General features: G+C 42.7%; 1 protein-coding gene across 6 annotated transcripts; it reads left to right on the forward strand.

Annotated features, from left to right (window-relative positions):
* The first annotated feature begins 233 nt into the window (after nucleotides 1-233).
* Nucleotides 234-5,949, forward strand: LOC147462979 (pentatricopeptide repeat-containing protein At3g16610-like). Of its 6 annotated transcripts, none has more exons than XM_086486524.1 (2): nucleotides 234-1,191; nucleotides 1,448-5,949. In XM_086486524.1, exon 2 carries the CDS (start codon nucleotides 1,910-1,912, stop codon nucleotides 5,363-5,365), a length of 3,456 nt encoding a protein of 1,151 aa, XP_086342650.1. In that variant the 5' UTR covers nucleotides 234-1,191; nucleotides 1,448-1,909; the 3' UTR covers nucleotides 5,366-5,949. The 6 variants fall into 6 exon arrangements, with proteins under 6 accessions (XP_086342650.1, XP_086342654.1, XP_086342657.1 ...); XM_086486528.1 differs by having other exon boundaries at nucleotides 1,453-5,949; XM_086486531.1 differs by having other exon boundaries at nucleotides 234-786.
* Nucleotides 5,950-21,806: the final 15,857 nt, after the last annotated feature.

Below are 21,806 nucleotides of genomic sequence, written 5' to 3' on the forward strand. Positions count from 1 at the left end.
AGTCAAGCATGCTCTCACTAGGGTCTCTAAAGAAGAGTGAATATCCTGATAACTATCCATGTTTAGACACTCATCCAAGGATAACAATACAAAAACACAAACACTAAAGAATTATGTTGGAATGCATCTACTAACTAATGGCTACTTCTGGCTCTCCAATAAAGAAAACCTATTTGTTTATTGGATACCCCCAATATCCCCTAACCCTCCTTTCCTCGTGACTGGAATCTTCCCCCTCCCCTTCCACGTGGTCCTCCACATGCCGTCGCCCTCGCCTATCGTTGTCGCTGCCTCCACCTCTGCACGCAACATCTCTTACACACTCCGCCTTCCCCCCACATGCTATCCGCGAACACAACTCGCGATACCCACAACAGCCTGCACACAGAGAGTTATCTTTGTGCAGGCCGCAAGACGGTTCACAGAGAACTCTGGCTGCCAAGGGAGAGCTCTTTCAAGGCTAGCTCCGAAGGCAAGCGAGAGACAGAGAGAGCTGTGGCACAGTTCCAAGAAGGGAGATCTCTCCAAAGGCAGGCGGGCCCTCTTCCCCTTCTCATCTGCTCCATCTCGGTGCTGTTCGCCCAATTTTTTTCCAATCTGCACCTCTCTTGATCAGTATTTTGAGAGATTCACCAGACGCCTACAATCCAATGCCTCCTCATGGCGCAGGGCAGCTATGAGCACCCCAACCCAGCCCCCTCCTCCAACCGTCCCGCCTTCTCACCATCACCTGCAGCGAAGTGCACTCTCGGAGCATAAGCGTGTTGCATTGCATACAAAGGAGAGGTTGCAGACCTTGCCTTCTCTCATCCCTTCCAACAGAACTAACTCTTGTCAGCGCTGCTAGCCTCGCGACCTCATTCAGTGGGAGAGAAAAAGAGGGAGAACCAATAAATTAAATTGGAAACAGAATGCATGAACTCCACCTAGCCTCGTATTCTTAGCCTTCCACTAACCTCTTCCCTTTTCCTTCTAAAACTAATGATCGATTTCTTGATTTTCTAGGATTGGGTACCCCATACTTCCATGCTTGTGTACTTCCATGCTTGTGTAGAGAAATTTTACTTGATCACAGGCGCTGTAGACGACCTTGTTTTTTCTTGTGCCTCTGCTTCAAGGTGATGGCGAGTGAAATCTGGGGTCTGGGGTCGATGTTGCCAATTTCACGCATGTTGCAACGTCCAGATACCAGTATGAAGCTTGTGTGTGTGTGTGTGTGTGTGTGTGTGTGTGTGTGTGTGTGTGTGTGTGTGTGTGTGTGTGTGTGTGTGTGTGTATATATATATATATATATATATATATATATATATATATATATATATATATATATATATATAGAGAGAGAGAGAGAGAGAGAGAGAGAGAGAGAGAGAGAGAGAGAGAGAGAGAGAGAGAGAGATGATGATGATGATGATAACCCACACGATGTGATGACTTCCACTGGCAGGACAGCCAGGAGAATAGATAGAATCGGTGAAGCTTCGGGCAGGAGAATGCAACTGTATTAGTCCCTGTTGAATGTATAGGCTTTTGATTCCAATTTACCAAATGCAGAAATAGGTGCACAATGCAAGTTATTGATTCAGGGCAATGTTGTTCTCTATGTCAGCTGCAAATGAGGCATTGGGGAACAACACGTCGTATTTCGTTGAGTGTTTCTTTCACAAGGACTCAAGCAATGAGTAAGGAACGTTCAAAACATGAGACAGTCTTTTGCTTTTGGTTGCTCTATGACTATCAACCACCATAGACAGCAAATCAAACTCCTTTGTGAGGCTTTTGGTTACCAGCAGCTCAGAAGGGAAACATCAGAGAGGTAAGTTTTTGTCAGTTTTGTATGCAGCCCCAACCAAGGCTGGATATAGACATGACTTTTCCAAAGGCAAGTCATCCTTGATTCATTAGAAAAATGAAGGATATTGGCGTTCAATCACGTCATTATTTCGTTTCTCTGTTGAAAGATTGTGTAAATCGTAAAGATCTAAAAAGAGGCCGTGAACTTCATGCTGAGATTGTGAACACGGGTCTCTTGTCAAAAGACATTTTTGTGGGTAGTGCCTTGGTTTCCATGTATGTGAAATTTGCTGAGCTTGCAAAAGCTCAAGAAACTTTTGACCAACTTCCTATCCAAAATGTTGTTTTGTGGAATGCACTGATAACTGGCTACACAAACCAAGGTTACAGCGAGAAAGTGCTTTACTTAGTCGAAAAAATGCAACTTGATGGAGTTTCTCCCAGCTTTATAACCTTCATTTGCAGCTTGAAAGCTTGCGCTAGTATTGATGCCATTGATAAGGGTTGTGAAATGCATGCTGAGATTGCTAGAAGAGGTTTGCTATTGGAAAGCTCCAATCTTTGCAGTGCTCTTGTTGATTTGTATGTGCAGTGTGGCTTTTTGGAAAGAGCACAAGAAGTGCTGAGCAAATGTCGTGGCTGCAGTGTTGACGCCTGGAATGCTATGATTTGTGGCTATGTGAGACACATGCTTGGTAACCAAGCTCTGCATTGTCTCAAGCAGATGCAACTTGAGAGAATACATCCAGATGCCATCACGTTTTCATGCTCCTTGAAAGGATGCGGAAGCATTCGTGCTACGGAAGTGGGAAAAGAGTTGCATGCTGAGATTATAAAAAATGGCTTGCTAGAGACAGACCCAATTCTTGGTAGCTCCTTGCTGGATATGTATCTCAAATGTGGCTTGCTTCTAGAAGCGGAGGCAGTGTTTGATCAGCTTCTGGTTAAAGATGCTGTGGCATGGACCACCTTCATTGGAGGATTCGTGGATCATGAGCAAGGTTCTGAAGCCCTTCATTTGTTTAGCCAGATGCAACATGTGGGTTGTTCAGCTGATTCCATTACATTTCTTTATGGTTTAAAAGCATGTGGCTGCATCGGAGCCGCAGCTGATGGTAGGCAATTGCACGCAGAGGCTGAAAAAAGAAGCTTTCTTCAAAGTGATGCAAGTGTGTCCTATTCGGTGGTTGACATGTACTGTAAGTGTGGACTGTTTGTAGAAGCAAATAAAGTGTTCAGCAGCATTCCAAACCAAGATGTGGTGCTGTGGAACATGTTGATTGGGGGATATACAGACCATGAACAAAGTGAACAAGCGCTTTATTGCTTTGATCATATGCAGCATGAGGGTGTTTCACCAGATGCCGTTACACTAGCTTGTAGCTTGAAAGCTTGTGGGAATATTGGAGCCATTGATACAGCTAGAGAAATACATGCCAATGCTGTTTGTAAAGGGTTTTTAGAAGGACATCTTGGTAATGCTTTGGTTGACATGTATGGCAAATGCGGCTCCATCCAAGAGGCAGACGAAGTGCTAAAAAAGCTTCCATCTCGAGACACAGTCTCATGGAATGCCCTCATTTCTGGATATGCTTACTGCAAACACAGTGAAGAGGCAGTTGACTGTTTTAAGCGAATGCAAGTCGAGGGTGTTTCTCCAAACCTTATCACATTTTCTGCCATCTTGAAAGCTTGTAACAGCAATAAAGCTGTAGAAATTGGCATGGACATACATACAGAACTGGTTGCAAGGGGTCTGCTACTTGAAGATACAGAGCTTGTTCTTGCTGGGATGATTGTTGAACTGTATGCGTATAGTGGTTTCTTCCAAGAAGCTATGAACGTGTTCGAAAAACTCCCAGCTTATAACTCCTCTGTTTGGAACATATTGTTATCAGCTTATGCAGATCAGGGATTTGGAAATGAAGCAGTTCAATTGTTAGATCAGATGCGTCTAAATAGCACTCATTTCGATCATGTTACTCTTGTTTGCAGTGTAAAAGCATATGGCAGTGTGGGTGCCATAGAGAAGGGTCTAGATGTACATGCAGAAATTGAAAGGCTTGGTCTTTTTGGTAGTGCTGGCTTTGAGCTGATTGATATGTACATGAAGTTCTCCTTGCTTGCTATGGCCCAAGAAGTGTTCGACAAGCTTTCAGCTCGAGGAATTCGATGTTGGAATGCTTTAATTTTTGGGTTTGTAAAACATGGCTGTGGTGAAGAGGCCCTCCAGTGTGTTCAGCAAATGCAACTTGAGGGTGCTCTCCCAGATGTGGTCACATTCACTAGCATATTGAAAGCCTGTGGCAGCATTACGGCTATGGAGAAAGGCAGAGAAATGCATGCCGTAATTGCAAGTCAAAGCTACTTCAACAGGGATCTTGTAATCAATAATACTCTGCTGGACATGTATATTAAGTGTGAATGGCTTGAGGAGGCACATAGGCTGCTTGAGAAGTTCCCACTTCGAAACACTGTGTCATGGAATGTACTGATTGCAGGATATGCCAAATTGAAGCATGGTGAACAAGCGCTCATTTGCTTTGCACAAATGAAATCAGAGGGGCTTTTGCCTGATACTGTCTCGTTCACTTGCATCTTGAAAGCATGTGGTAGTTCTGAAGCTTTGTCAAAGGGCAGAGAGATACATGCTGATGCTGTAAGAAAAGGGCTAATGCATAGAGATCTTTCTGTTGGTAATGCAGTGATTGACATGTATGCTAGGCATGGATGTCTCAGGGAAGCACAGAAGGTATTCCAGAAGCTCCCAAGCAGAGATATAGTTTCGTGGAATACATTGCTGACGGGTTTCTTAATCTGCAATCAAGGTGACCAAGCACTCAACTACTTCAAACAAATGCAGCTTCAGGGTGTCTCTTTGGATGCTATCGCATTTGGTTGCATTTTGAAAGCCTGTAGCAACAATGGAGCTTTAGATACTGGCCAGGAAATACATGCTGAGATTGAAAGAGGCGGCTTATTCAGTAGGAATGTCAATATTATCAATGCATTGATAAGCATGTATGCTAGATGTGGCTTATTGTGTAATGCTTTGGAGGTTTCCAATGGTTGCAAAGAAAGAGACCTAGTCTCATGGAACACACTCATCACTGGTTATGCCTTGCTGGGTGATAGTGAAAATGCTTTTCACATTTCAAAAGGAATGGAAGAGGAAGGCTTTAAACCAGATTCTGCTAGTTTTCTTGGTATATTGTATGCTTGCAATCACGAAGGTGTGACTGATAGAGCTGAGACCTATTTCCATATTGAGTGCTGTGAACAAAAAGTGATACCGTCCATCGAGCACCTTACTTGTGTGGTTGACATGCTTGGCCGTGCTGGGCAGCTAGATAGAGCATTGTTGATCGTTAGAGAGATACCTTTTCATCCTGATATTGTGATGTCATGCAGTTTGCTGGGTGCATGCCGTAAATGGGGCATTGTTGAGCTTGCATGTCAAGCTTTTAAGCATGCAGTTGTGTGTGATGAGAAGGACGTCGCAGCTCATATTTTCATGTTCAACATATATGCAGATGCAGAAATGGAGGATCAGCCATTGATGTATCAATGATTGTTGTGGCAGACATGATGATATACTAGTTTCATATTGATGGCTCACAGCAAAATGAATTAAACACATATTATAGGAAACTAAGGATTTTTTCGACCAACGGGAGGAATGAAAAAGCAGAAGGATTAGACAAATCTAAGAAAAGATTAAGGTCTGGAAAATCTTCTGGAAGTCTTTTGACTGTTTATTATCATTTCCCTCTCCATCATGTTTTGGAAGGTATTTTTTCAAAGCAAGGGAAAGATTGAATGAATGAAGGACAAGGGACAGGTAAAGGAGAGGCAACAAAGAGACTTGACTAAAGACAAGTGTCAACTGTATATTCACAATGGCCTACATGAGATGATGAATAGTTAATGCCCCTCTTAAATGAGAAGGAAGAAAAAAGTTGGCTATGATTAACAATGCCAGGTGGCACTAAATAACAAGCCTTATCCATCGTGCCATAATTGCTCCCAAGAGTTTCACACTTTTCTAAGGACTTTGTAGGCCAAAAAAGAGAGTAGGTCAAAGTGCATTGATCCACCAAACTAAAGGGGGAAAGACTTTGTTTTAGTGTGCCAAAGAAGTCAATTTTTACTCGAGTGTTTTGTTGCTCTTTCTATAGTTGATCATAATCTTAGGTACTTACTGCAAAGAAGTTTCGGTAATAGTGTTAGCATTTAGAAAGAGTATACATGAAACTTTGAGGGAAACTCATTCAAACAATGAACATATGAAAATATCTCAAGTTGGTGAATCCAACTATAGAAAATTTGGAAAGACGAGTTCTTTAATGTTTGATTGTTGGCTCTATGAGCAAGACAAACCCAATGTTGGTACATGCAAAGATAGGTGAATGCTAATGTTGGTGATGTAAATTTTTTGGGGGTTGCAAATTGTGCCTAGAGAGTGAAGGTGATGTAGAGAGCACAATCTAGTGATACAACTTGAACATAAGCTGCACAATGGCGGTGTATTATCTTGTAAGAGCCAAAGAACATCCCCCGTAGACAAAACTCCCTCAAATATCTTGTTATGTGCTAGGACTTCAATACTCCATTGAATGCAAATTCACACCGCTTAGTCACCATTGGCAATTCTTGCTTGGCTACATTTGACTTGGTAAGGCATTGAACCATAGGATGCTCTTTGGCACATATGCCACATACAAATTTTTTTTGGTCATCATTCTAAAACCTTTGTCATTTGATAAATGGCTAGTTAGTAATTGCTTGACTGTTGGCAGAGGAAACCTTAATTAAAGTCTTCATTGGCTAATGGCACTAAAGTCACTTTTGAATTGGCATTGTGGTCGAACTCTCAATTGTCACTAAAATGGTTTTTTGTATGTTGTAAACATTGTTGACTTGGCATCTTGAGTGCATACCCCACAAAAAATACTACCTGAATTGATTCACATAGGCTGAACATTCTTGGCTTGGTAACTTGAGGGTCGATTTGAACATTCTTGGCTTGGCAACTTGAGGGCATCGACCCTCCCACTAGACAGGGTAAGAAATACTACCTCGATTGATGCACACAATTCCCAACAAAGTTGTTCAAGTACTACAACATTGCCCCCATTTTTGAAAAGGTTATAATGTAAATTAAGATCCTCAAGAAGTTGGTAGGTGCTAAGGTTTGAAGCGTTTACCCTCTAAGGTCAACTAGAAACCCCCAACCATGTACAGAACAATGATTTCATGTTACCTAAGCTAACTTCCATTGGAGTCTCTACCTCGTAATAAAATGTAGTGTATTTATCCTCTCAATAATATAGAGCCTTGTTTTGTTTTGCTGTGTTGATAAGAATTTGACTCTAATACATCAATCTCCTCTTGGTCCTCCATGACAAGATTTTCAAGTTAATTTATTACAAAGGGTTCCTCCAGTATGAGATAGAGATTTTCCTCGATGACTCAAAGATGATATTGAGTTACAGCCGGATGGATGGCCCTCAATTCTAACCATAAATCTATTTGTTAGCTATTTGATTTGATCTAGATTTAACCATCTGCAAATGATCATAAGAAGGAGGATCACACATTGAGCATTGCAACTTGTACATGCATATGCAAGTGCAAGTGTGGCGAAGATCTCACAATTTGACAAGGATCTTGCATACACACATCAAAACCAATGTTTCCATTAAGAACTCCCATCCCCCGAAATTAATGTATTGAGTTGATATAACTACAAAACAAAAAATATCCCGTGTTTTTGTGGTACACAAAGCTCCCATCCAAATCATGTATTTGCACTAGATTCATACCAACTTGATGCTTCTATTGATAGTGATCAGCATATACACACGTATACATGTGCATGCACACACACGTATACAACTATAGAGTCATTTCCATGGGATAAATTTCTTTAATAATTCCACAGGAAAACTAGTGCTTTGGTGTGTCTTCGAGAGGCTAAAATGAGGGTTTTTCGTAGCCCTTAGGTTAACATAAAATTGTTATAGATCATGCTCATAAGTCTAGGCTCATGAACTAGGACTTTGCTAATGTAGCATGATAAGGTAGGTTTCACATGGCATAGTTGACAGGTTTTTGTTGAGATCACAACCATTTGTCTCCTTTTGTGAAATGTTGCCCTTGGAAGCCAACTCTAACATTTTTGGTAGACTTGGATTGGGCCAGGCATCGTTGAACAAAAGAAGACAAGCTGAATGCAAGGAAAGGACAACTTGCAGCCGTATGAGCCCCACTTTGTTGGCATGTGCAAAACGCTGCCCAAGCCTTTATACAAAAGTTCATTAAGGGCACATCCGCACGGGTAGGCTTTAACCCCGCCCGCTAGCATCATCAAACCCTACCCTCGCTTCTCAACTCTGCCTCTAAGAACCCAAGGGACTAGCTTAGGAGATCCACCTCCCTACCACCTAATATATAGACCGTGTGGCTCGTAGCCCTAGACTGATTGGATCCCCAGTCCACATTTTAAGCCGTCCAGGCCCTTGGCTTAAGTCCATGACCCCTTGGGTTGCCCTTGGCCTTACATTACTCCCCCCTTGGAGAAGTGTTTTCGTCTCGAAAACAAAAGTGGAAAACTTCTTCTTCACAACACTAATGTTTTCTCAAGTGGCACCTTCTTTAGGTCGATCTTTCCACTTGACTAAATCTTGTCGACGTTCATGATGGTGAGTGCATAAATCATGATAGTCTAAGATGCGCTCATGTTCATGCAGTCGGCGAACTGGAGGCTCAATGAAATCAACCAAAATCTGTTGGTCAATTCCATTTACATCCCCATGCAAGTGTTTGTGTAAACGGCTTACATGAAACATCGGATGGATACAAGAGTGCACTAGTAATAAGAGTTTGTAGGCTTGATCACCAACTTGCTGGAGTATCTTGAAAGGCCCACAATATCTCAGAGATAATTTAGGTTGCTGGCCCAATCTGTAGACTTTTTGAATGTTCTGGCACACCCAAAAAGACCTCTTTCCCTTTTGTGAAGGTAACTTGCCGACTTTTCTCATCAGCATACTTCTTATATCAATCCTGTGCTGGTCGAACATTTTGACGAGCCAGTCTCAACATTTCCATATGGTCTTAGAGAAACTCCTAGACTTGTTGGAGCTTTTTAGTTGCCAATCCCACTATAAACGGTGACCTAGGTTGAAAACCATACATGAGCATGAAAGGACTAAATCCAATCGTAACACGCTTAGCACTATTGTAAGCAAACTTGAGAATAGAAAGATAATCTTCCCAATTTGATTACTTTTTGCTAACGTACGCTCGTAGCATATCCCTCTAGCATTTGTTTGACTCATGCAGTCTGACCATCTGTTTCAAGGTGATCTGTAGTACTTAGGTTGGGTTGTGTACCCAATCATTTAAACATAACTCTCCATAAGTGACTGTTAAACTTGGGTCATGATCACTCACAATGTTACTTGGCAATCCATACAACCAATACAGATTGTCCACAAATAACTTAGCTGATTTCGGAGTCTTTATTGTTGATTTCGTTGGAATAAACTTGCAAAGTTTTGTCAACCAGTCTACAATCACCCATACCGAATCATGACCTCATACAGTGGTTGGTAAATCCACAATGAAATCCATAGAGATACTTTCCCATTTTCCATTGGGAATCTCCAAAGGATGTAAGAGTCCTCCTGCATTCAGGCGCTCTGCTTTGTTGACTTGACATTTTTGACAATGCAAGACATAGTCTTGAACATAACCATATAAACCTAGACAGTAAAAATGTCATTGTACAAGAGTGTAAGTTTTCTTAATACCTGGGTGCCTTGAACTTGGACTCTCATGACATTCATAAAAAAATTGGCGTCGAATGTCTGCGTCCACATTAGGGAATTTCGGAGGTCATTTGGAGGGCCTTCTAAGAAAATGTATTTTTTGCACTCTCTCTCTAGAAAAAATGGCAAATAATAGAGCTGGGTCTTTCATAGTAAAAGTTCAAAAAGTGTACTTTAAGTAGATTCCTTACTCTTCTGAACATTCGTTCGTAGTGATTGAGGGATAATCCTCTTTTCAGTTGCATTGAATGAACCTCGTCAATATGGAGGGAATGAGGCTAACATGGAGGGACGAAGGCGCAACCGCTATTCACTTTCCATTAAACCTGCACATTTGGCTAATGACGCACTCCTCAAATGGCACAAATGTTACCCAGAAACGAGCCAAATATCACCTTCACATTGATTTGGACAATGAGTACCAACCATTGATTAAGCGTAGTAAAACAAACACACATATACCTCCCGCTTCCATAGACACGCTCAGAGCTCAGGGAGCTAAACACATAGATATCTGGACGAGAGGATCTCTCTACCCTAAGAATCCAATGACTAAGGCGTCTCCACCGTTTGTCAATCCTACAAGCTTATTGACCTTTGCTGGTGATGGAGAAAAGGGCCTTCTGGGTTATTGTAAATCTCTTACAAGAGAAGCTGAAACTTACAAGGGCATTCTCCAAGCTCAACAATGTGAGATTGTTCGCCTTTCACATTTACATTCTACAGATCAGGTTACCATTTTTCAACACAAAACAGAGGTACAAGAACTGAAAGGAAAGGTGCGAAGTTGTCAAATGAAGGACACCATCTTGGGTGGTCGTATCCGAAAGAAGAAATTGCGCAATCTTGAAACATTGCAGGTTGCATCCGGAGGTCTCAAGAAAAGAATCCGAGCATTAAGGTGATGCTTCTTGGTTGGCTACATTGTCTTAGTTAAGTAATCTTTTTGTTTTTTCTTGTTATGCATTGTTTTTATGTGCCTAAATAGTGTTAGTGAAGCAAATTTTCTGTTATTTACTTATGCATTGTCTTCATGTAGAGATTCAATCTATCCTGACAAGGAAAACATTGACCCCAAAGCCACTATAGGAAAGAGATTGAAGCCACTTATAAGTAGAAGCCTGGCAGCAGATATAGTACACGACAAGAAGTTTAAGGTCTTACAACGAAGTGTAGTGGACCGTTTTATTTCAGAGAACTCAGTGCCTGCAAAAGAGATACAAGGCACACTTGATTCACTTGGTCTAAGCAAAAGAGGATATTCGGCTATCCAAAAGTCTGTCTCGTCCATCTTTGTTAAGAAGGGTATAAAATCCAAACTTCTACCATCAGCCTCAAGTGTTTGGAAAGAGAGGCTTCAGCTTAACGAGGCACAGGGAGACTATCTTGGACAGCCCTTTCATATTAAATCAACTTACAATGGCCATGGAGCAAACATGGCATATGATGAGTTCAATAATATTTTTATGGACCTGCAGATGTTACAGAAGAGAATGGTGGAGTTTTACAACATCACATTTGAAGAGTCACGAGGGGTATTACATTTTGTGTTAAAACTGGATGAGTGTGAGCTTGTTAAAGAGAAAAAGCTAGAGCGTGTTACTATTACTTTAATGAATAGAGCCCTCTCAACGTGTCCCAGTGATGATCCTTTGTATTTTAGTGTTCAATCAGAATCTAACATATGGTGGCTTGGTGCGTTTGAGGTAAGCGAGATTCTCAGGTAAGCTCAAATGTTCACATCTACTTAAGTCTCATTGATTTTGTGTTGCAGGTAAAGAAAGAAGATCATGAGATTCTATATTGGGTGTTCCATCGAACTAATATTCCGGAGATGATTGATCGATAGACTAACCAGGGAGAGGTACTACGTCTAGATGGAAGGGGAGACTTTCAAGTTCAGTGGCATCTTGCAGGTGACCTCAAAACATTAAAGTGCATGTATAATTGTGGAATGGGTGCAATGGCAAAGTCGCCGTGTTTGTTCTGCATGGAGCCTGCAAAGGTCATGGACCCAAAGTGGTGGAGAAAAGCTCCAACACGTCACATTGAGGATCCTGCTTTTCGACCGGTTTTGAAAATACTACTTGTGAATGTCCACCACATCTGTACAATGCATGCCCTTTGTAGAATTGTGGAGAAATTGGTCTACTTATATATCGGGTTTTCTTGGAAGATTAAGAAATCAGCAGAGCGACAAGTAGCCCTGCAGTGCTTAGAATTGGTACTGTCGGATATGGGGCTTCATGGTGGCAATGTGAAAATCCAGCGGGATGAAAAGAGATCAACTGCTGAGAAGGATGTCCCATGCAAACCATCCATCGGTGGGGTGAAGGCACGGAGGTTTTTATCTAAACCCCAAGGTACAAGAGATCCGAAGCTAACAAAACATGGAAAAATATATAACACATCTTATGTTAGCAAGGTAGAGTATCAGAGCTGGAAAAAGCTACATATTGCAGTCAAAGACCAAGAACCAACTACTCGTAACGCGAAGGCGGAGGTTTGGCAATCAATAGACATCCTATTTTTGATGTGCGACAAAGATGACTGGTCACAAGGTGATATGAACAAGTTCAAGGAGAATCTCAACCTTCTTAAAAAATCATTCAAGATAGCATGGACAGACACCCAGATTACTCACTACATGGTATTATCGTGTATTTGATTCTCTTTTATGTGCAACTATGTGAGTGTAAAACATTCTAACTAATCTGTTTTCATATCCAGCACATCATCTTCAATCATTTACCATATTTTATACAAAAGTATGGGAACCCGGCAATATGGAATACCCAAGGGATGGAAAAGTCTCATTACATGGCGAGAAATGTTTATTTCAGGCACACACGACATGGTGGCTCTCGAATCAAGTCTAACAATTTGAGAGAACTATTTGAATGGTTCTATCGAAGAATAATTCATCGAATGCAGGCAAAAGAAGTCTTGGCAAATTCAGCAACAGCACAAGCCATCAGACATTTACAACAACAAAAAGTTAAAAGATCAATGGCATACAACAACTTCAGAGCTCGTGAAAGTCAACGAAGGTGGAGAGAGACAATGGTGTATGTGAAAGATACTCTGAGTGGATGACATTGTACAAAATTTATGTAATACATGATCTTATACAATTGCTACTTGAAGTGTATCAAGATTTTGAAGGTTCAATTTTGTTTTTTGGCACGTCACCCTTGTAACGAATCATGAGATGTTTGCCATACTCTAAAAGTTCATCTGGGTTTTGTCTACCAAGAGCTAGTGCCATTGCTGTGTAGGTGTAGTAATACGCTGCCTGACCACCTGTATAGCCCGGGCAGTAACCAAAACAATCTCTAGCAAACACTTTATCCACAAGAATGACTTTATTTGCACTTTTGGGCAGCACGGGTCCACCCAAGAAGCGTGATAGTGTCTTGAATGTGTAAGTTGCTATTGAACCCTCTTGTGACATGGAATTGTGAAAAACTACTATCGACGACTCATAAAGCTTTGAAAGGTACTGCGCTAGGGCCGCATCCCTTCCACGATACTCTCGAGTCCGCCGCCGAAGGAAGTCATCCTTGTCAGCAATCCAAGACTGCACATATCATGTCAGAGTAAGTGACAGAGAGAGAGAGAGAGAGAGAGAGAGAGAGAGAGAGAGAGAGAGAGAGAGAGAGAGAGAGAGAGAGAGAGAGAGAGAGAGAGAGAGAGAGTGTGTTAACCCTCACGGCACACGGACACCCTATGATCTATAAACATTGTATTATTTAGAGTCAGGTACCGGGCTTGTCGGACCAATAGGGAAAGGTAGAGTGATCGCCGATGAGAGGCGCACTTTAACTTGGACATTCAAGGGATTAGTTGGTTAAGCATGGGCGCCCAAGTGTGAATGGGGTGAGCTCCTATAAAAGCCAACTAAACCTAATTTTTACTCATTCTCTCATTTGTGCAATAGAAGAGTGCTCTTGCTCCATCTCCATCTCCATCTTCTTCTTCTTCACCTCCTTGTGTGTGTGTGTGAGAGAGAGAGAGAGAGAGAGGGAGAGTGTGTGTGCGATCGAGCATTACGAAGGCACGACGGCGGCGAAGCGGTTGAGCGCGGCACGACTGCAGCTTCTTCTTCATCGCGGCGAGGAATCCACCACGAAGGCGAGCGTAGAGCGGTGAGTGACACACCCTTTGTTCTCTTGAGCTTGCTAGTTTAGGCTTGTTGTGTGCTTGGAGCCGTTTGTGGCTCGCACACGGTGTATTGGCAAGTCCCTTGCTTCGACAGTGCGGCAAGGAGCGTACATTTTTGGCGCCGCTGTCGGGGATATGCCCTACACTAAGCTCGGTTAGCACTTTACGCTTCCTTGTGGTGCAATTTCTATCATAGGAAAGGCAGGGAAGGAGTGTGTGGAGATTTCTGTTTTTTGCGTTTTCTGCATTTGCTGTCAAGTTTCAATTTCTGCTATTGTCTGCGTTTTTTCAATTTCTGCAATTTTTGCATTTTCAAGTTCAGCGTTTTCAATTTCTACAATTTTCTGCATTTCTGCGTTTTTTCAATTTTCTGTAATTTCTGCATTTTCAAGTTCGGCGTTTTCAATTTCTGCAATTTTCTGCATTTCTGCGTTTTTTCAATTTTCTGCATTTCTGCATTTTCAATTTCTGTATTTTCTGCATTAAAAAAAAAAAGATTTTTTTTGAAAAAAAAATTAAAAAAAATCAGAAAATAAAAACGCGAGCGAGCGGGCGGCTAAATTTTTCGAAAATAAAAAACGTGACTCTTAAAACGGACGGGTTGGTTTGTATAAAAGATAGATCGGGATCGGGATCATTTTCCCAAGCCCAAGCCCAAGCCCAAGCCCGATCGGGATCATTTTCCCAAGCCCAAGCCCAAGCCCAAGCCCAGGCCTCAGTCCTCAGTCTTATGGTATATACTAGACTCACTCTTATATATGTACCCTACTCCCTTAAGAGAGAACGAGAGCATGTGGGACAAGTCCTCCACTCTCCTCCTTTCTCTTCCCACTTGCACCCTTAGACTTTCTAGTTTGGGCCTAGTTCCCTACTGGAAATTGACAGTTTTAGGGATTCCGAGGGCATAGAGTGACCAAACGGAGGGCTGTAAAGCACGGCACGACCCTCTGACCGATACGCTCGTTTCGAGCTATCACACGGCCCATTCCACGACACGCTCTAAAAAATCTAGCAAAAAAACAAACAAAAAACACGCTAAAAACTAGTCACAAAGCCTCCTAGAGCAGCTTTTTGACACCTCAGGGTATCAAAAGCACATGCACTTACGCTCTGGACGAGTGCTAGAACACGAGCATATTGAGGGTGCCTCTGTTCATACGGACACCCATTACCCATCCACGATAAGCTCTAGACCCTCAGCGGGGACACAAGGTAGCACCACCCAAGACCCTAAAATAGCCGCTAGTGATTCCTCCTCCGACTCAGAAATCATGGAAGCATACCCTACCCAAAACAATGAGAGAGAAGGCCATGCACCTCCCGAAGCTCCACAACCTAGTACTAGTATGTTTAGCCGTTTCATGGAAACATTAGGTAGAGCTACTCGCTCGGAACCTGATGCAAATGAAGCACACGAAGGGGGTGGGGAAGTGGAATCTCCTTTCACATCGCACGTGGACCCCACACCCCCAAAGAGTGTCCATGTGGATATCCTACCAACTTCTTACCAAGAAGGCCCTGTTGAGTTGCCTCCTTCAGAAGTTCCCTCTAGAGTACCGTTGGTGACAAGTAAAACCACGGGGAGCAATATTGCTTCTACCTCACAAGAAACCGTTAACACGTCGACTCTAGAAGGATGGTTCATTAATGATCATTGGACATACGACCTCCACACTGAGGTGTTGACGGATCTACACTCTGGCCACGCCTACCATGTAGGATGGATAGAGATTGTACAATCCACCTCTAGTGCCACGAGCATCGAAGATCAACAGAAAATGATCTGTAATGTTATCCATGGCATTATTCAATCAGAAAGGCAAAACTGAGGGGTAAATATACTCTCAACTGGCCCCATGAGATTTCTGGATACGAGCAAGGCTCAACAGCCTACTCTATCACAAACGGAGACTCCTCTAATGAGCCCCATGGACCCATCTTACGTCATTTCACCTGGGGTCTCTATGCAATCTGAGCCTCCGAGCGAAAACTTTAGCTTCCCTAACTTGGCTCAACCCTCTATCAAGGAAAACACAGTGCTCACTCCAGGGATAAGCCTGACAGAGAATGTACCGATGACATCTACGGTTAGCGCAGTGCCACTACCTAGTGTCGTAGTACCTAATATGGGGCCTCGACCGTATGTGCCTCTAGCCCCTTATGCACACATGGCCCCCACACCTCCAATAGTACCACTTGTTTACGCTCCTCGAGTGCCGCTCCCTAGCCCTTATCCGAGTGGACCTATGCCCGGTTATGTTCCATATCCTGGATCATCCACACATATGCCAAGACCGGTACCCGTTCCTCTCCCACATATGATTCCAAGAGTACCTCCACCGGCCCTGCCTCCTCACATAGGTGACTTGGCAGCGTTTGCTCAAACCATAGGTCGATCTATCGCGGAAAATATGCGTCACGCATCTGATAGAGAGCCTAGAAGTAAGGCAGTACAAATTGCCAAACTCACGCAAAAATTCAATGGGGACGAAGATGCTAGGAAACACATTGAAGTGTTTGAACAAGTATGTGATTCCTTAGGGCAACGCAACGAACTACATAAGTGCAATGCCTTAAGCTTGACATTAAGTGGGAAGGCTGGAGATTGGTATAGGACCCTAAGGATGGACGAGAAAACAATCTACCCTACCCTTCGAAGGTTGTTTCTAAAGGAGTACATACGAGAAGGTGTGCTTTGGGGTGTAGCATCTCAGCTACAGAAGGCCGAACGTAAAGAAGGAGAGTCAGTAAGGGACTTCATTAGTCGTCTAAAGCACTTAAACTTTCGTTGCCCTGTAAATGAGCGCTTCAACAATAACCAACTGCTTGATCGATTCATTCGAGGGTTGAGGAATGAAGGAATCTATAATGGACTAGTGATTAGAGGTATCACAACCTGGGAAGATGTCACTGCCAATGCAATCCAATTAGAGGACAACTTGATGATAGCAGGCATGAGGGTGTCTACTGACACGAGATCCACTAGCTCACAAGCCATTGAGTATGAACCCATGACTGCAAAGCCCATTGCCAATGAGCCAAAGGTATTTGAGACATTCTTGACAGACCTCACCAAGGCAATCCAAGAGTCTCTTAAGGATAATCGACCCCCTCAAAATAGTCACATGTATCCAAGAAGGGAGCAACAATGGTGTTCCATTTGCTTAGGTCCACATAGCACTAGTGAGTGCCCTACGTTTAAAGTAAAATTTAATGGAACTTGCAACGCATGTGGTAGGTATGGTCACCAAGCTAAGGATTGTTTAATGATCAAACGTATGATGGCAAATAGACCACCTGTAGCCTGGACGGATGCGCCTCGAGCTCCTGTATTGATGTCTACTCCACCTGTTGAGCAACTACCGCAACACATGGTCCCTAGATCTCAAAATGTTGTACAAGCTACACCACTACCACCTCCTGTGCTAGGACCGCAGCCCCCGCATCCAAGAGTCGCCCCTATGAACCAAGTGGGTTGCAAGCCATCAAATGCTTATGCAGATGGCTGTGAGGAGGAAATAGACACTAGTATTGCCTACGGACTTGATACATTGGAAGAGTGTCCTATATACTACATGGAAGATTGTTGGGGGCAAGTCAAGCCGGTTGATCAAGCTGCTGCTCTCGCATCCAGAGGTCAAAATATCAACACCCAGGCTAGGAGGCCACCTCTTCAATGCCACGAGTGTGGTGGACCACATCGAGTAGCGGAGTGCCCTATTAGGCTGCAAAAGAATGCTGCACAAATGCAAATGAATCAAGGGAGCACGTCTGCAATGCCAATACTCACATGTAATCGTTGTGGCATAGATCACTTGATTGCCCAATGCCCCTATAACCCAAATGCGCCTAAAATCACACCCTTGAATTTGGTCGAAATTGCTAGTGTGACATCACCAATACCACCTGTCGCACCCGCTTATGCGATTACACGGTCCATGCTTCAAGGGCCAGGCCATATCCTCGAAGAGAGAGATACCACGTCAGTTATCCAAGCAAAGAAAAAGAAGACACGAAGGAAGAAGTCGCAGAATACGGAAAATTCAAAGCCAAGTTCCAAAACAAACATAGGAACAGGAGATGACCCCGTGTATATGAATGACCTCGAGGATGATTCAGATTCAGTCGAGACAATGGAGACTAGAACCAATACCACAAAGAGAAAGACCGACAAAGAAAACCGTAACATGGAACCAAATGAAAACCGAATAAGAGAAAACCATAAGGAGCCTCTGAAAACACCACAAGTGTTTCCAAATCCAATCCAAGACCCCCAAGATAAACCGCAGGGGCAAAAAGGGAAGAATCGTAAAAAGAAGATTGGGACGTACCCAAACCCTGTAGACGAGAATAAGCAGGTGAAACATCTAAGAGGTTTAGTGGAGGAGACTCAAAAGAAACTAGAACCAGAACCCATGCAGGTCAAAATTCATGACACAGTGTTTCCCACGCAAGTTCATCCACCCCACATGAACCATAGACCGTTAGCCATATCTAGTATCATCCAAGAAGGGAGTGAGGACGGGACATCAGAAAGTGAGCATACACCCTTCTTGTTGGAAAGGATGTTTAACGAAGGAATACCTGATCCCATTGAGGAATATGAGATTCCATCCTCACCAGTTCCTAGTCAAGGACCTACACCCTGCAAAACGCCAATGAATGTTGCCAAACTAGTGGACTTCATGTCTTCTGAGGTCCGAACCACGATCATAGCAAAGCTGTATGGAGATCCTGAGTTATTCCTTGCACTTCGAGCATTCCTTAACGGAGAGCTACGAACGGGATTACCGCAGTTTGCGCAACCAAATAGGCCTGACTCGATTATGATTGATGAGGAAAATCATGTGCAATCACTTGACTTAGATGGACACGAGTCTGTGATCGAGGTACCCATTAACGAATTAGGGCAGCATTTTGAAGGCGACGAGTCTAATGCGACCCTACCCATCACTACCAAGGGATTAACTATAAAGGGAATTCTTGATGGTGGTGCGGGAGTTAGCATCGTTACAAAAGATTGTTGGGAATCCATGGGAAAACCCCACCTCAGTGTTACTAACATTGTGGTAAAGATGGCAAATGGTACCATAGCCAAACCTATGGGGATGCTCAAGGATCTTAAGATCAAAGTTCTAGGACACAAGGTACGACATACGTTCATTGTAATGGATTTCTCTAAACACCTTATGTCATATGAAATGATTTTAGGACGACCATTCATGAGGGAAGCACAAATGGTTCACGATTGGTCTAAAAATCATGTCTATTTGCAATTCCAAGACTCTGTCCTTAGAGTGGATTTGGTGACGGGTAAGGTACACCCCTTAGGGAGTAAAACCATTATTGATCATCGCTCTGACACCACAGTTCACTCGGCCCCACTACAATATTGTTACACTTGTAAGAAGGATACAGACATTGGCCAAGATTCTCCTTACATGGATGTGTTACCGGGTATGACGGAATCAGACAATGTGGATTGGGTCCACCTAGCATCAACCATAGACACTTGGGGAAATAGGGGGACGACCTGGGTAACACCTGAGGGGGATGAAATGCCTATACCCTTAAATATGCTACAAGCAATGCGTATCGCTTCCGACAAGACTCATCCTAAGGTAACAAAGAAAACATACAAGTGGGTCCCTAAAGCTTCTTTAGTGACCATAGCTAGTGCTAAAAAACAGAAGCCTTGTAAGAAACGTACCACTCGCTCCAAGAAAAGTAAGAAAATGTTGCGATGGATCCCTAAACGACTATTGGAAGCCCAAGGCTACTATCAAGGAAATGATCAAATCTGGGTGCCAAAACGTAGATTGTGCTCTTACCTATCACCTGACCCAAGTGAGCCCAATCCCGTAGCTCCAAAACGAATCAATGATCGTGGAAAGAAAAAAATCACAGAATGCTACACACCCGCTCCCGAGCTAGTTTGGGTACCAAAGAAAGAATGATTTGTTCCACCTAGCTCAGGAAGGGGGGAGTCCCATGAAGATTCTAGCTCATCATGTAATACATCCATAGAGGTAAAAGCTTCTACACAGCCTCCATCTATAGTAGTGGACCTCCATGAAGCTACAAAAGAATCCACACCTCCCAGTGTTCAAGAATCACCTAATGAACCACTTCAAGTTCAATCCTGGGAGAGTACCTTACCACCCTTGCAACTTGACGAGGCACCTAGGGTAATAGAAAACTACTGGCAAAAATCCTCACCTATTACCAACTGGAACAATTGGTTTCAAAGGGTGACAAGCTCATTTCAAACGGTATGATCTACCCAAGGAAGGGGGGAGTGTTTGTGGACAGTCATCATTCATTTGTTTCCCTCTCAACCTTTTTCCCTGACCTCTCAATCTCCGATCTTAGGGAATGTATATATATAGCCTTATACTCACAAAAAAACAAAAATAGTAAAGAGCAAGAGCGCCTAGCAATGAGGGAGCACCCTATCAGATCTTACATATAAGTCCAAATTCACCGTGTCAATTCAAGCAACACACAAAAACAACTCTTATGTTTTAAAGGCCTAATCTGTCTTGTCAGAAATGGCTACTTCACCAGAGGCATGCACTTCTATTTTTGATGAAAGGTACCCCTTGTCTTTTCAACAAGTGTTCTACGTATGCTACCCTATACTTTCTTGCGAATGGGATTTGATAGAGAGCCTTGCATGTGAGAGAAATTTTGAGGAGTTAGAATGGCTGATACGTCTATGGCTAACTAGTGATCCCTACCCAGTAGCGAATGTGTCTCCAATGGCACATGCTTATTCTTTTGCACAAGATGAGTATCCACGCATCACGAGGTTCTTGATTAGCATGCTAGCACAAGAGGATGATGAAGAGGAACTAATAGAGACCGAGGAAGACTATGGCCTCACGGACAACGATTTTATTTATCTAGATGATGAGGATAGAGGCCTAGCCTTAGGGTGGCCACCCGGTTTATATAATATCCTCTTTCCTTGATTCTAAAAGGGGTGACAGATAGGTAGGTTAGGGGTCTAGATTGTGTTTTGAGTTTGTTTTTTAGGAGTTTTAATTTTTCCCACTGATGTGCCTCCTGGAGGTATTCCTTTTGTTTCCTAGTGTGTACATGAGCGTGTTGCTATTGATAGGATTTGGACCTTCATGGAACCTTTCTCTCGTTCACACTTCAAATCAAGCGCAACCATCAACACAAACAGGTGTTTCTTGTCCATTAGCATTGCCGTTATCTTTTTGCATATATGATTCTCTGCTTTGATTGTGATTGGTAGCATAATATTCAGCGCATTGGCTTAGTATCAAACATTTAATTCAATGTAATGTTTTGTCATAATCACTTGTCTAGGTTTAAAAATCAAGCAGTCTGACTAAGCTAGTTTGACCAAGCTAGGTATTAGAAATCTTCTCTTAATACCATGGGGAATGCCTTCCTAATAAACAATGGTTACTTAGGTTCTTAATCCGATTTAGGCAGCATTGTATGAAATGTACTAGGGCTTTCTAGTGGGCTTAACCCTATTGACCTTTAGCTTAAGTATTATAAAGGGAGTTTACTAATGTGATGAGCCTGGGGAGGGTAATAGTGTTATATGACCCCCCAAAGTTACAAAATTTAAATGTTGAAAATGAACAAACAAAAAATCAAAGTGCCACAATGTAAAATTTTAAGCTGGAAGAGAAATCCCTGCTTGATTTGGTACTTCACTCACATGTATCGCCTATGGTACTAGAGCCCTAGAGGTTCCCAGTGTGGGCGCTTTTCCTTGAGAAGCAAAAAACCCAAGGCATACAAAATAAGCACACACATCATAATTGAATCAATGTGAAAAGACTTTGGGGGGTCAAAGAAAAAGTAATCAGTCAGGCGATGATTTCATGAGAAATTCCTTTTATGGTAGCTTAACTACAAGGTTTTCTAGATATAGCCTCTAGTCAGCCCTCGAACATGAATACTTGGCTCTCGCGATTAAACAACTTAATTGACCACAGAAAATTAAGAAGCTTACCCATGGTATTAATA

Source organism: Adiantum capillus-veneris, chromosome 2, assembly GCF_014529385.1.
Source record: "Adiantum capillus-veneris isolate H3 chromosome 2, ASM1452938v2, whole genome shotgun sequence".
In the NCBI taxonomy this organism is placed as follows: Eukaryota; Viridiplantae; Streptophyta; class Polypodiopsida; order Polypodiales; family Pteridaceae; genus Adiantum; species Adiantum capillus-veneris.

What these genes read in the sequence shown, in the direction of transcription:
- LOC147462979 (XM_086486524.1), top strand. Translation starts at nt 1,910, where the DNA reads ATGAAGGATATTGGCGTTCAATCACGTCATTATTTCGTTTCTCTGTTG.